This window comes from Oryctolagus cuniculus, chromosome 7, assembly GCF_051225735.1.
Source record: "Oryctolagus cuniculus isolate XC-2025 breed Fujian yellow rabbit chromosome 7, ASM5122573v1, whole genome shotgun sequence".
Taxonomy (NCBI): Eukaryota; Metazoa; Chordata; class Mammalia; order Lagomorpha; family Leporidae; genus Oryctolagus; species Oryctolagus cuniculus.
The window spans coordinates 59,447,268-59,462,310 of record NC_142873.1 but is presented as its reverse complement, the minus strand read 5'-3'; the positions used below and the strand labels follow the sequence as shown (position 1 = coordinate 59,462,310).

General features: G+C 52.4%; 1 protein-coding gene across 3 annotated transcripts in view; it reads right to left on the bottom strand.

Moving 5' to 3' along the window:
- Positions 1–5,463: 5,463 nt before the first annotated feature.
- TMIGD3 (transmembrane and immunoglobulin domain containing 3) overlaps positions 5,464–15,043 on the bottom strand; it is a 61,899-nt gene continuing 52,319 nt past the window's right edge. The window contains exons 3-8 of one of the 3 annotated variants that reach the window (XM_089300154.1): positions 12,444–12,549; positions 10,107–10,454; positions 8,792–8,858; positions 7,898–7,998; positions 7,357–7,418; positions 5,464–5,659 (exon numbers count right to left, since the gene is read on the bottom strand). In XM_089300154.1, the coding sequence (XP_089156280.1) occupies positions 5,594–5,659; positions 7,357–7,418; positions 7,898–7,998; positions 8,792–8,858; positions 10,107–10,454; positions 12,444–12,483 (684 nt within the window). In that variant the 5' untranslated portion in view covers positions 12,484–12,549 and the 3' untranslated portion in view covers positions 5,464–5,593. Of the gene's footprint in view, positions 6,332–7,356; positions 7,419–7,897; positions 7,999–8,791; positions 8,859–10,106; positions 10,455–12,443; positions 12,550–15,043 lie in introns of all 3 variants that reach the window. The other 2 variants (XM_089300155.1, XM_089300156.1) reach the window with 2 other exon arrangements.

The window sequence follows — 15,043 nt, the reverse complement described above, 5'->3', positions numbered from 1 at the left end:
GTGTTGATTCCATCATTTATTTGTCTGTCACTGTCACCTTCTCCAGAGTTCAGAAATCCTGAGCTCAGCCACAGCCTAAAACAACTAGCAGAGGTGACGGTATTCTGGAACAAGCTTGGGATTGGTTAGTGTGCGGGTCTCATGCTGACCAGTGGTATTTACTTGGCCAAGCTGGTCAAACACTTTGAAACCTTAAATCCTTCTTCTTCAAACAGGAATAATAGCACTCACCTCTTAGGGACAGAGGATTAAATGGCATGTTTATACACAGCATCCCAGAGTCCTACGCAACAAATGCAAGGTCTCTATTGGGTACAGAACTATGCAAATGTGAATTTCTTTCTTCTTGCTACAGCATACGAGACATCCATAACATTAGATAAGATTAATGTTAATGCCCACAAATCCCAATGGATAATCACCTAGACAAACTCATTAAAAATATCAATAAGGGGGTCAGCGCCATGGCTCACTTGGTTAATCCTCCGCCTTGCAGCGCTGGCATCCCATATGGGTGCCAGGTTCTAGTCCTGGCTGCCCCTCTCCCAGTCCAGCTCTCTGCTGTGGCCCGAGAGGGCAGTGGAGGATGCCTCAGGTGCCTGGGCTCCTGCACCCGCATGGGAGACCAGGAGGAAGCACCTGGCTCCCGGCTTCGGATCGGCGCAGTGCCGACTGTAGCAGCCATTTGGGGGATGAACCAATGGAAGGAACACCTGTCTCTCTCACTGTCTATAACTCTACCTGTCCAAAAAAAAAAACAAAACCAATAAGATTATTCACATTATTCCTATGTAAAAAAAAATAATAAAAAAGAAGTACATCCAGAATATATAATAAAAGTAATGTAGGGGGTTGCGGCACCATGCGCAGCTGCTAAAGCCACTGCCTGCAGTGCCTGAATCCCATATGGGTGCCGTTTTGAGTCCCAGCTGCCCCTCTTCCAATCCAGCTCTCTGCTATGGCCTGGGAAAGCAGTAGAAGATGGCCTAAGCCCTTGGGCCCCTGCACCCACGTGGAAGACCCGGAGGAAGCTCCTGGCTCCTGGCTTCGGATCGGCACAGCTCCAGCCATTGCGGCCAATTGGGGAGTGAACATATCTCTCTCTCTCTCTCTCTCTCTCTCTCTCTCTCTCTGCCTCTCCTCCTCTCTCTGTGTAGCTCTTTCAAGTAAAATAAATAAATCATTTTTTTAAAAAAGTAATATAGGAAAACTAGCCCTAACAGCTAACTCAAAGTCCCTCTTTTATTCAGCACTACTAATTAAAGCAACATGCTAATGGTGCACAAGTCAATAAATCAGTGAAACAGAATAAAAAAGACAAAAGAGACCAAAGTACATAGGGACACTTAGAATATGATGAAGATGCATTTCAGATCAGTTGGGAGAAATAAATGGTGTTGATACTTAGGTGGTCATGTAGATGAAAATAAAATAGTATCCACAGCTCACTCCTTTTATCAAAAGAAATTGAAGATGTCTCCAAAATTAAACCCTAGCCTTTCGGTTCCCTGAGCACCACCATGGTGGTTGGCAAGAACAAGCCCCTTAAAACCAAAGGCAGCAAAACGCCAAGGGGAAAGTGGTTGATCCGTTTTCTAAGAAAGATGGGCATGATGTGAAGACACCTGGTATGTTCAATATGAGAGACACTGGAAAACCTCTAGTCACGAGGACTCAAGGAACGAAAAATGCATCTGACGGCCCAAGGGTCATGCATTTGAAATGAGTCTTGCTGATCCACAGAATGATGAATTTGCATTTAGAAAATTTGAGCTAATTAATTATTGAGGATGTTCAGGGCAAAAACCGCGTGACTAACTTCCACAGTGAGGATCTTACTCGTGACAAAATGTGTCCCATAGTCGAAAACTGGCAGTTTCAGACTGAAGTTCAAGTTGATGTCAGGACTACCACTGGCTGATTCTTCTGTGTGCATCTCAGACACAGAGGACTTAGGCTTAGCACCTATAGGTCGGCCAAATCCCAAAGATGGAAATCCTGACCCAAAGGTGCAAACAAATGACTTGAAAGAAAGTGATCATTACTGATTCCAGGCAGCACTAGAAAAGACACAGACAAGGCTTGCCAACCTGTCTGTGCTCTCCATGACGTCTTCATCAGAAAAGTAAAAATGCTGAAGAAGCCTAAGTCTGAATCGGGAAAACTCACGGAGCTTTTATGTGAAGTGCTCCACCAGGAAAGGCCGCTGGGGAGGACACAGGTGCTAACATCGAAAAAGCTAGTAGAGCTGAGCCACAGGTCAAGAATCCGTTTAAAATTCAGACTTTCAAAGGGACCAAAAAAGGTCCTAGTAGTGAAAAAATGTTCAACCATAAAAATATCCCTGAAGTTGCCAGGAAAAAAAATAAGGGAGAATTTTAAAAATAATCCCAGCATATCATGCCTCTGAATCTATGACCCAAAGCCCAGAAGCCAAACAAGAATAACTTGACTTGTAAAACACCATTAAAAAGTTGACAGATGACAAGCTTGGAAAACGTTTGAAAGTTTCTCATAGACAAGGGTTTAATTATCTTCATACCCACCAGGCACAGCTCCCTTAAGGGACTGGTTGCTGGAGCACAGGGCAGCCATTACAGAGAATGAGGCTAAGATGGTGGAGACACGCCGCTAAATGAGAAGTGCAGGCTGCTGAGCGGAATTCTGAACATGCTCTGCTATGGACAGTACAGAATCCACCAGGGCGCTTCCAAAACTGCATGGAAAATACAGATCAAAGAGAAGCTTATTTTGGTGCTCCCCCAAATCGAAATCCACTTGTACAAGTGGTCTCTTAAAAGTTCATGAAAAATTGGTATTTTAAAGAAAAGAAAAACGTGCATAGAGGTCAAATGTGTGTAGTGTCTCTCTGGGAGAAAACACGGCTAACTGCTCCTACTGCTTGCCCCTGAGGAGGGGAACTTGGCACCTGGAGGTCCTGGAGTCAGAGTCGGGAGGGAAGTGTGCTTGCTCTTAAAGGCTTTCTTGCAGCCTTTGAAGATCTTTGTTTACCTTGTTGAGGGTTTTCCGAAGACCCAGTGCCCAGTGTTCCCATTCCCCAGCTGAGTCCTGAACCGATGAAAAGAAAGAGGAGACCCAGCAGATGGAAGCCCAGATATCATGTTTATCATGAACACAGTCAGCACCAGAGAAAACCGCTTATACCGTAGCTGCAGACAAGCGGGCTTCAAAGCACTGGGCTCCATCCCGATTCAGCTGGACCACAGCAAGTCTCATCCCCTCCTGCTGCCCCTTCCCGGGGTTCAGCCTGCCCCTAAGGGGTTGCAGAAGAGATCCTGTGTGCTGTTTGCAACCTGTACCCAAAACACTAAAAAGGGGAAGAGGAAGGGGCCCAGTGGGCACGCCCAGTTCCTCCTCCCACGGGGAGCCACTGGGGAGCATTGTCCTGAGGGGCTCAGACTGCAGGGAAGTGGGAGAGAAGCAGCCAGCACAAATCTCGTTTGGAAACACAGTAAGAAAGTTGAAGGAGGTGAAATGATTTTCTCAAAGCCACACAGCTAACGGAACTGAAGTTTCAACCAAGCCCTCCGGCTTCCGAGTCCTGTGTGCTGCCCCACAGCGTCTTGCCCCACAGCACTCAAGGTGGCAGGGGGACCAGAAAGGCAGGTGACGCGGCCGGCCTAGAAGAGAGGCGCGTTCTTCCTGAGACACAGCAGCAGCTCCCGGCAGCTGGAGTTTGAGGGAGAACCCAAGGGGAGGGGCTCTAAGGGTGGGAGGGAACAGGTGCAGGAGCAAGGTGGGTTCACACGCAGAACAGCCGGCCGCAGGAGGGCGGCAGAGCCCCGGGAATATCTTCTCTGGGCTGGCTGTAGGAAGCACACACAGCTCCCAGCTCTTCCAGAACGCTGCGCTGACCGCGGTTCCGCCAGCCCTGAAGCTGCAAGCCACATCAGCCTTCCGGTTCAGGGCCTGCGCCTGATGAACAGAGTGCAGCACAAGTAGGCGCTGTCTGTGGCCATCCCCTTGCCCAGGAGCTATCGAAGTCATTGGCCTCCCCTTTGTTGTCTTGACGCTTTCTGTTTTTAATAGCTGAGTCCTAAGCAAAGTCCTGTATGTTGTCTCCCTATTGTGACAACTGGTGCTTGCAAAAAGAGTCACTGAATAACTGACCACAGATCCAAAGGGTCTTAGCTGGGTAGGGACAGGACAAAGCTCTTAGATCCTGGACCACAGAATCGGAGCAAACTTGGAGGGGAAATGGTTTTCCAGACAGCGTGATGGTACATTTCCCAAGACATCTATACATGGCTTCACCTGTCGTGGGAGATCCTTGTCTGCCTTCCTGCCTTGGATCACAGGATGTCCTAACAGAGCTGAACTGTGCCATTATTACTTGCAGAACCAATGGGCTGGTGACCCCTTTGCATAAATTCAACACAAGACCACAAGGAGGTATGTGTGGGGTGGGGGGAGTTGTGGCTGAGGGAACACAGAGCATGGTTGGTGGTGTTTGATGAGAGACTCTGTGGTGTCCGCAGCCTCCCCCCTTCCCTGTGGCAGGGTGTTGAGCTCCCTGCCTTTGGAGAGAGGAGTTAGGGTGGAAGCTGCGGGAAGTGTGTTCATGAAAGACTGCATGGCAATCTGGATCCAATCGTGCAGGGCACATGTAGACTCTCTGCAACAGCCAATCTCCCTGCCCCACCCCTGCCCAGCCCAGGGGGCCACTTGTGGATCTGGGGGCCCCCATAGAAGAGACTCTAGTATCATGAGCAGGGTCCCTGTGAAGGCAGCAGGGGCAGGGCTGGGGGAGGCCCTGGGAGGTTTCAGAACTGAGGCAGAGACACCACAGAGGGGGGGACGTGCGGGTGGGAGCGAGAGTGCTGGTAATTCTGGCACGGAAGACAACATAACCTCACTCACACCCACGGCTGCGGATGCGCAGGTCTTGTTTTGTGTTTCCTCATCTGAAGGAATATTTTGCCCAAGTTATCACCCCTTGGCTCCCCACTGGTCATAGCAGCACCGCTTGGGTGCGGTGGCAGATTCTCACAGAGGACATCCTCCGAGGCCACAGCCTTGCACCAAGGGTGTCTGAGAACTAGCGATTCGGGTCAGACAGTTTCACAGCAGTTCAGAATGGAGCTGCAATGGCACTCTTTTTCAGAAACTTTTCCAGCGATGCCTTGGGAGAAGTTAGTCAGACCCTGGGGTTCATTCAGCGCTGGCCAGGAATTTCTTGGCTAACAAACAGAACACAAGTGATTTCCTTCCCTCCCGCCAACACATTCTGCACCTCTTCTTCACTTCTGGCTAACTGAATGTATGAGAACCCGGGTCTTGAGGTGTTAGCTGTTGTTGGATTGCAACCTTGCCTGGGTGTGGTCTAGCACAGCTCCTCTGACTACCATGGCTGGCACCGAGTTGCAGGGGACTGCTGGCCAGGGTGCACGGCCTTTCAAAAACACAAGAGGTCAGAGTCGGTCTCCAAGTGGGAGGAGGCAGTTTCCATGGTGATTCTACTGTAGCATCACTTTATTTATGAACCAAATAAAAGCAATCTTCCGTCACATCTGTTCCCATCTGCCGTTTCCTTTGGAATCAGGACACGTGAGAGAGGCTCCAGAAGGGTCACCTACTTTGTTGGGGAACAGAAAAGCAAAGCTGAGCTGAGATCCATTGCTACCTCCACTGGGTATGTCTGTAGGAAAAAGTACAAACTCTCATGGGGGGTTTCATGGCAACCAAATACCACAGTGTGCATTCAGGGCTGAAATTAGATGTCATTAAAGCAAAGACCATCCACCAGCCAACAGGAAAGCTGGGTGCCCGGGACTCGGATGCACCAAGTTTGGGTGATATGGACATACCCAGGCTTCTTCAGAACCCAAGGATGTCAAAGATGGAAGGGACCTTGGCTCAGGCTGCCATTCTCAATGGCCTGAGCACGAGGGAGTGGACCATGGCTAAAATCATTGTACAAGGGATCTTCAAAAATGTCAAGGAAAACGTGTACTGCAAAAAAACTATACATAGATTTCCTTTTTTTTTTTTTTTTTTTTTTTTTGCATCAAAGTGAACTCTTCATTCTCTTCACCCACAAACTGCTTGAAGTTCCCTCGCACAACGCCTGTGGAAGAGGATCAGCACCGGCTTCTGCTGCCTCCATGTCCATAGCACCCGCAGCTCTCCTCTGGAGCACGGACCTTCTAGTTCACGGCGGCTGTCTTCCTGCCGCTCTACCATACAGGCTTCTCTCAGGTGCCCGGCACCTAGCACGCCCCTGTTTGTTGAATAAGTTAATGCGTGCATGAATGAAAAATCCTGAGGACTATGGGAATGAAGTCTTCAATTGACAGAGACGGAAGCAGGCCTAGGAAAGTAAAAAGTCACCCAAGGTCATGCCTCAAAGAAGTGACAATAGGCTGGCGCCACGGCTCACTAGGCTAATCCTCCACCTTGCGGCGCTGGCACACCGGGTTCTAGTCCCGGTTGGGGCGCCAGATTCTGTCCCGGTTGCCCCTCTTCCAGGCCAGCTTTCTGCTGTGGCCAGAGAGTGCAGTGGAGGATGGCCCAAGTGCTTGGGCCCTGCACCCCATGGGAGACCAGGATAAGTACCTGGCTCCTGCCATCGGATCAGCGTGGCACGCCGGCCACAGTGGCCATTGTGGGGTGAACCAACGGCAAAGGAAGACCTTTCTCTCTGTCTCTCTTTCTCACTGTCCACTTTGCCTGTCCAAAAAAAAAAAAAAAAATGACAATGGTTTTTGTAAAAGAAATTAAAAAAATAAAAAAGCCTAGAACACAATCACGTGTCCCACAGGGAGAAGTCTTGGACAAACCTAAAAAGTGTTGATTCAGCCACATATTCCACACCTAACAGTTTCCAAGGCCAAAAGCCCAGGAACGTTTTGGGAGCCACAATCCCTGGCCAGGAGGGCCAAACTATTACAGGGAAAGGATGAGAACTCATGCCTTATCATTGGCTTTCAGGTTCTCCCGGCTGTGGACCCTGGTGCTGCACCAATGGGTATTCCTAGGCTGCCTTGTCCCTGCTCTGAAATGCTGTCTTTCTACATTTCCATATCCAGAGGAAGTTGGAGCCTGTCTTGTGATTACATCTGTAGTCACACTTCGTTGCCTAAGGTGTCTCTGCGGTTTCTGAGCACAAAAAGAAAAAAAAGCCAACATGACGACTGCCCAAAGAGTGGCACTTGCGTCTGAAGTTCCTCCTGCTCCATGTGGACCTCAGAAGTTAGCAGGTTCCCCACTTGGTGGTCCCCAGGGTTTTCTGGATGGTAGGACCAGCTCTCACGTCGCTGATGCAGCCCCACGGGGAGGGTGAGGGGAAGACCTGGCCATGAGACTGAGGACAGGAGGATCAAGGGGGGAACCTACCAAGGGTGTCGGGATCACAGGAGAAGTTTGGCTGTTTTTCGAGCTTCTAACTTGTCCTTTACCTGTCACCACACAAGAGCAAAAGGAGACACAGCTGATGGGCCACTGCCTTGGCTGAAGCCTGGGGCCTAGGCCCAGGGGCCGTCCTCTCCCGCCCTGACCCTCCACCACCACCCTTCCTCAGCTGCCTACATGGGGTGGGGTGGGGGAGACAGAAAACCCTGGGAGGGGGGGCCTCCAAGTGAACAGGAAGTTTCGGTGCGCTGGGCGGCCAGGTCCCGTCAGAGCTGAAACCTCCTTGTGGCTGTCTCAGGGCCGCCCCTGCCTGTCTCCACACACCTCCGCTTACACAGCTGGCAGTGCCCCCCTGTCACCTCCCATGGTGCCTCCGTCACCCAGAGGCTGCACAGGTCTCCAGGTGACCAAGGCAATAAGGTCCAACCAACGGTTGCTCTCCGACCTCTGGCTTGCTCTAATTCCTGCCTGCCCTTCCCCCACCCCACCCCCCCCAGCAGCCCCTCTCCATCAGATGGCTACTCACTCCTCCTACTCCTTTGTCTTCGTCTCCTTTTGGACAAATGACTGATGATAGAGATGATCCCCAAACCGGTGATCAGAATGCAGATGATAAGAATGGACATCCTGGAAGCAATGGTGGCAGAGGTCACACCCAGTAGGAGTGACCGCCCTTCGGTTCTCTGCTCCAGACCCCGTCTCCTGGGAGCTGTGCGCCATCCACCCGAGCCCGCTTGCTCCTGACCCCCTAGTTCCCGCGGGGCAAGGCCGCACTCTGCTCCACGTCTGACCGACCAAGCTGGAGCCTCTTCCTCAAAAGCCAGTAACTGGAGCCTCGGACTTGCCAGTGCCCGAGCCGGGGAGAAATAAACACGGGAATGACAAACGAATGGCTTCCGCGTGGCAGCAAACAGGGAAGAGGAAAACGAAAGCGTAGGAATCGAGAAGGAAGAGAGCAAGCAGACAGAGGGCTGGCAGGTTAGAGACAAAGTCCTGGAGATGCTCCTGGACGCCTCTGGTTGGGGCTGCAGCCCAGCCCCCGTGGTACAATCACCACGCTCTCCTTGCCATCAGTGCTGCCTTGAACCTGAATCAGAGACAAGTCGTCTTTGCTGCTCGCCTCCCAACGTCCCAAACTGTCCCAGAGCATTTCAAAAAGCCCATGAAGAAGTGGAATGCCAAGGTAAATTTATTTGGGTACAAACAACTTTTGAAATCCACGCAGGGAGTTGTCATAATGCACCTTTTCCATGATCTTTTTGAAGACCCCTGCCTGTTCTTTCGAAAGAGCTCAAGCAGTCATGGGGAGGACAGACGGCTCAGGTGGGGACCAGTACACAGGTGGAAAGCAGCAGGTGCGTGCATGCGTGGTGCCCACTCCCACCACCAAGCCTCTTCGCCTCCAAAGCCGGGGACTCACCTGGAGCGATCTGCCTTGTGCACGACTTGGGAGGCCCTGCAGCTTCGGTTCTGGTGGCTGGACAAGCCTGAAGCAGAAAGGACTTACTGAGAGGAAGGCCCTTCCTCAGCTCCTCTCTCTGCCTTCTGGCTGCACGTAGGCCTCCTTAGTCTCCAGAGAGTCAGCGTCTCGCTTGACTTCTGGGTGAAGCAGGGGCACCGAGCACACCTAGCTCTACGCGCCCTACCCAGGGAACCAGGCTGTGGGGACAGGTAGGGGCTGTAATCCACTCAGGCCACTGGGCTTGCTGCACCTGGAAGAAGAGGCGTCTTACTCCAGATTTGCACAGAGGCCCGTGTGGACCGGAGGTGGCCGTGGTCAGAGTCCCCGGCTGAGGGCCCCTCCCGCAGGAGGTGAGCACAGAGGCACTGGAGGGGGGCAGGGCTCTCCTTAAGGACCTGGTTAACGGGTGATGTCCAAGCCACAGCTGTGTCTCTGAGGGTGGCAGAAGTCCTGCCTCTGCCATCCACACGGCCTCCTCTGATAAAATCTGCAACAGGTCAGCGTTTTGCTTAAACTAAGGTGCGTGTCCATGTGGGACTTGCGTAGTCCTGAGCCTGAAACTCAAAGACACAGGCCCCACAGTTAAGTCAAAGCAGAAGCACGACAAGCAGAAACCCTGTGGGTGTGAGGCTCGCTACACACTCAGATCTGCTCCCCTTGGGTCAGGTGTGAGCAAGCCTCCTCGGCCAGCGCGATGGAGGGGAGTGGAGGAGAGGGGAGGGGAGGGGAAGGGAGTGCAGATCCCATGGCTCCCCTTAAATCCTGCTTTGCTTTCCTGCTGGTGCTGTGCTCTGTGTTGATAGACACAAAGGCGTCCCCCGTGTGAACCGCCACCCTTCCGAGTAAAGGAAGGCGCCGACCAGCCTGCCTGTGGCATCGAGCCCTGGAAATGGCTGGACGTGCAGATATCTAAGCCGACCGCTTGCAGGCACTGGCGGCTGCTTCTGCAGCCTCCGTACCCCTCGAGGCAGCGAGCTTGGAGAGTCTAGCCCCAGGCTGACCGTGATGCACAGGGGTTTCCTAAGAACCCCCAAGCCTTTCTTGAGCACCCACACAGCCTCCCTCCTGTCAGGCCCGCCAGCCCCTCCCCAGGCCCCTAGACCAAATGGCTGTGAGGGCTGGGAGAGCCCAAGAGCACCCAGGGCCCAGAAGCTCTCCTTCCCCCAGGTCCCCCCTAACCCCCAGCACCGCTCACAGCCACCCTGCCCAGGAGACGCAAAGAAGCTGTCACCCACAGACACCTACACCACTCGACCCCCGGCAGCCTCCTTACCTTCCCCAGACCAGAATTCACTGGTGAGGGCGGCCCTGTTGTCGCTCACAATCAGCTCGGTAAAGTCCATCTCATCCGGGGCGAAGTCCCGCTGGATGCCGCACCAGTACCACCCCGTGTCCTCCTTGGTCAGGCAGGACACGGTAACGATGAGTTGGCTTCCCGTGTCCCTCAGGGCCACGCGCTCTGTGCTGTTGGGCGTGAAGGCGATGATGTTGCAGTAGTTCCGGAAGTAGCCCCGGCACCAGTATTTGGGGTGGTCCTTATAGTGGGTGTTGTAGTTGCAGGTGGCAGAAGCTGTGTCCATCACAAAGCTTTCCTTGACCTTCTGGTCCATGACTATGGCCTCTGTGGAAACACACACAGACTCACATGTGCACCCACGTACAAGCACTATTCTTCCAAGCAACGCTGCAGGGACCAGTGCTGTGGTTCGAGTCCCACCTGCCCAGTTCTCGTCCAGCTCCCTGCTAATGCACCTGGGAAGGCAGCAGAATATGGTCCATGTGCTTGGGCCCCTGCACCCACGTGGGAAACCCAAAAGAAGCTCCTAGTTTTGGCCTGGCCCAGTCCTGGCTATTGCAACCACTTGGGAATTGAACCAATGAGTGGAAAATCTCTCTCTCCCTCTCTAACTCTGCCTTTCAAATAAATATTTAAAAATATAATTAAAAGACACTGAAGAATAATAATCCAAGAATTGGAAGCTGGCTTTTGCCCACCTGGGGTTGGCTACTGTTAGGCTGTTAATGAGTGGAACTCTATCCTCCCTCCCCAGATTCATATGCTGAAGTCCTAACCCCGATGCTTCCGAGTGAGATAGCTAGCATTTGGCCCTATGACCTCTCAAGAGGCAATGAGGTTAAAACAGGGCCACTGCGGTAGCCATTCACCTGACAGAGCTAATGTCCTTATGGACAGCTCAGAGCGGGCATCACCGTCTGCACGCCGAGGAGAGAGATGTCAGTCAGAAGGAACCCAGCCCCCAACACCTTGACCTTGCACTTCAGCCTCCCTAACTGTGAGGAAATGAGTCTCTGTTTCGGAAACTGACACAGGGCCCTGCAGGATCCGCTCCCTGGGTCTAAGGGAGGGAGCAGGACGCAGGCCCCCCACTGCCTGGCAGGGAGCCTAGGAGAGCCCAGCGCTAACTGTCAGGGCACCAACCTCTGTCCCTGGCTCCCCAACCCACCCTGGCAGCCTGGAAAACAAAGTGAGGGGCTTGGCGGCTTCTGCCGACCGCATGGGACTGAAATCAGAGGGAGACGGCCCTGCCTTTAGGGGCTAAGAACCTCGTGTTCCTGTCACACGAGACCTGCGTGGGAACCTCTGTCATCTCAGGATATTGCACAGGAGGAAGTGGCGCCCACCGCAGCCGGCTTGCCCGTGGCTGGGAACACGTCTGGCCAGCAGACGAGATGGGGCAGCTAAGTCCATTCCTCACTCAGCCTGTGGCTCCCAGCAGGTGGCACCATCCTGCAAAGCAGACTGACGTCTGCTCAATTCCCAGGCGTGGTAACCCAGAGGACATGCAATTGGGGGGCCACAGAGCCGGGACAAGGCCAGTCTTCCAAGTCTAACTGTTAGCATCTTCACCGACGAGGATACTTCAGCGATTTGTGGGAGCCGGTGCTGTGGCGCAGCAGGTTAAGCCGTCATATGGGAATATGGGTACCAGTTCAAGTTCCAATTCAGATCCCTGCTAATGCACCTGGGGAGGCAGCAGAAGATGACCCAAGTACTCAGATCCCTGCCACCTATGTGGGAGACCCAGATGGAGTTTCTGGCTTCTGGTTTGGCCTGGCTCAGCACATTTGGGGAGTGAACCAGCAGATGGAAGATTCTCTCTCTCTCTCTCCCCTCCTCTCTCTCTAGCTCTGCCTTTCAAATACATACATAGATCTTTTTTAGAAATGTGGAAAGTAGAATTCAAGGAAAGTTTATTTGCGTGCAAAAAATGCTGAATCCATGCATAAATCATGTTTTCATAATATTCATTTTTCCATGAAATTTTGAAGATCTCTCATTTCTGCATCATAGGTTTTTGAGGGAAGTAGGGGAAGGGGAAAGGGAATCCGAGTGAACTGAGAGAACACAGAGCCATGGGTTTCAAGTGCCCCACGAGCCCTGCAATCATAGCTAGGAACAAGGACTGACCCAGAGGAGACCTTGAGTATTTTGGGCTCCTTTTATTCTCCTGTGCGGGCCCCCTAGGTGGCCCAGGCTAACAAGCAGGGCCTCCTACCAGGATGCAAGGGAAAATGCAAAGACTCTGGGAAGACCACAGCACGGGAGGGGGGGGGGTGTGCCTTGAGACACTCCCTCCCCGCATTTTACCTGAAAAGACAGCCAAGGAGAACAGAAGGAAGACCGCCATGACCGGGAAGAAATGAACCTTCGGCTGCAATGACGCAATGTGCCGGGGACCTCAGGAATCCTGCATCTGTGTAAGGGAAACGGCTGTGTTTGCACCCATGATGGCTTTATCCTGCTTGGAGGGAGCCGTGAAAAGGGGAAACAACCAGCTAATCCAAATGGGACTGCCACGTATAGGTCCCCAGGTTGTGCACTGCACAAGGGTACTTCATCAGAGGGGTGCCATTCATGGTCATAAACTTACTTGTGGGACAGCTGACAAGACTCCAGTCTTCCTAGAAGAGCCCAAAGAGCCGTGGTGATCCCCCCTCCTGGGTAAGTCCACCCCAGCACACAGAGCTTTGCACACACTCAGAGTACAAGCACACACACCATCACCGGCACACATCTATGTGTGCGGCTGAGTCCTGTCCTGCCAATGTCCCAGGGATTATCAGAAGCCACTTCTCTTGTCTGTCCCTCTCTCTTGGAGGAATCCCAGGATAGAGATTCCTAACCGAGCTGGCTGCCGGGGGACATGGCAGCCACACCTGGGGAATGTGGCTAAGGGCTGGAGAGTGTCAGCTGTTAGACACATGTGGGTCTGGAATCGGGAGCATGTGCACCGGCAGGTGTGCGGGCAGAGCAGGGATAAATCAAGGTCATGTGTCCAGGTGGCAGCAGCTGCTGCCTGTGAGTCCCCCGGGACTCCCGTGCTCTGACCCTGGCTTGAAGCATCGCATTGAAGTCAGGTGTTACTTATCACGTCTCAGCACCAGCACAGCTTGCCAAGGGCCAGTTGCTGATGGTCACTCAGATTCTGTCCTCTCTCCAGCATGGGCAACCTTCCTCTGATTCATGCAAAAGCAGCCTATGGGCCAGCAGCAAGCCTGAAGCAGGGTGCTTTTGTACATTACCTCATATTATTCCCCATCAAAAACTTCCAAGAGCTCAATAAATCGGTTGTAGGGGGAAATGAAGGAGAAAGGAAAGAAAGCAGAGATTAGAAGGGAATCAAGAGGTACAACAAAGTGCAACGTATGGCACGGATTGGATCTGGACTGAAGTCAGCCATTCAGAAAATTTTGACAGTGTCTATGTAGCTGAAATAATCCTTAAACCTTACTAAGAAATGATTGCTACATTATTTTTCAGAAGTGACAATGTGCTAGTCGGTTTTCTGCTGTAGACAACACAATACCACAGACTGGGAAAGTTTTCCAAAAAGAAAGAGGTTGGGGTTGGGGCTGTGGTGTAATACATTAAGCCTCTGCCTGTGGCGCTGGTTCTAGTTCCAGCTGCTTCTCTTCTGATTCAGCTCTCTGCTATGGCCTGGGAAAGCAGTAGAAGATGACCCAGGTCCTTGGGCTCCTGCACCTGCATGGGAGACCCAGAAAAAGCTCCTGGCTCCTGGCTCCTGGCTTCAGATTGGCGCAGCTCCAGCCATTGCAGCCACTTGGGGAGTGAACCAGAGGATGGGAGATCTTTCTCTCTGTCTCTCCCTCTCTCTGGAACCCTGCCTCTCAAGTAAATAATCTTTTTTTAAAAAATTAAAAACAAATTTTAAAAATTTAAAAAAAAGCAGTTTATGCTACCTCATGGTCCTGGTCCACAGTCAAGTTGCTATAGCTGGTGATGGCCTTCTTGCTGGCAGAGTCAAGGCATCACACAGAGAGAGACAGAGTGTGTGTGTCCTGGTCCCCCATCCCCCCGCCTTCGTATAATCCCACCAACATTCACTCACAAGGACCCCACCCTGATGACCTTACCTAATCCTAATCACCTCTCCAAGGGCCCATCTTTAAGCACCATTGGTGGACTAGGTTTCACCCACTTAATACTTCACCCTGGGGCTTAAACTCCAAACCACAGCACCCAGGGAGCAGGTGCTTAGCCCAGCAGTGAAGATGTCCCCAGCTCACAGCAGAGTACCAGAGTGTGATCCCTGGCTCCAGCTCCTGACTCCAGCTTCCTGCTAATGCAGACTGGGATGCAGCTGTGACGGCTCAGGCAGTGGTTCCCTGCCACCCACTTGGGCAACCTGGATTAAGCTCCTGGTTCCTGGTTCCTGGTTCCTGGGTCTGGCCCTAGCCCTTGCCCAGTCTCAGCTGCTGTGGGTGTTTAGGGAGGGAATCAGAAGACAAGAGCTGCCTCCACTCTCTTTGTCTAAATAGAATATTTAGTTGTTGTTTAATCACAGCCCCAGGGCTTCAGGCTGGCTGCTGGTGTTCATGCCCTTATGTAGTCTCCTCCCAAAACCAATCAGTGCTGTCTTGTGTGATCGATAAAACATGGAAGTAACACTGTGTGACTTCAGAGGCCGGGTCACAAAAGGCGTGCGACTTCCACGCAGGTCTCCTGCATGCTCCCATTCCCACCCCACCCAACCCCTCCACCCCTAGCCCCCCACCCCCAGCAGGGGAGGTCCCCCAGGTGCATGTGCGAAGGAACTGATCTGCCAGCATCAATTCTCCCCTGAGGAGCGGACCCTGGAGCCACAGTTCAGCCTTCCAAGGACTGCAGATGCAGCCACCTCCTGAGGGACCATGAGCATGGATCACTCAACCAAGACGCCCAGGTCC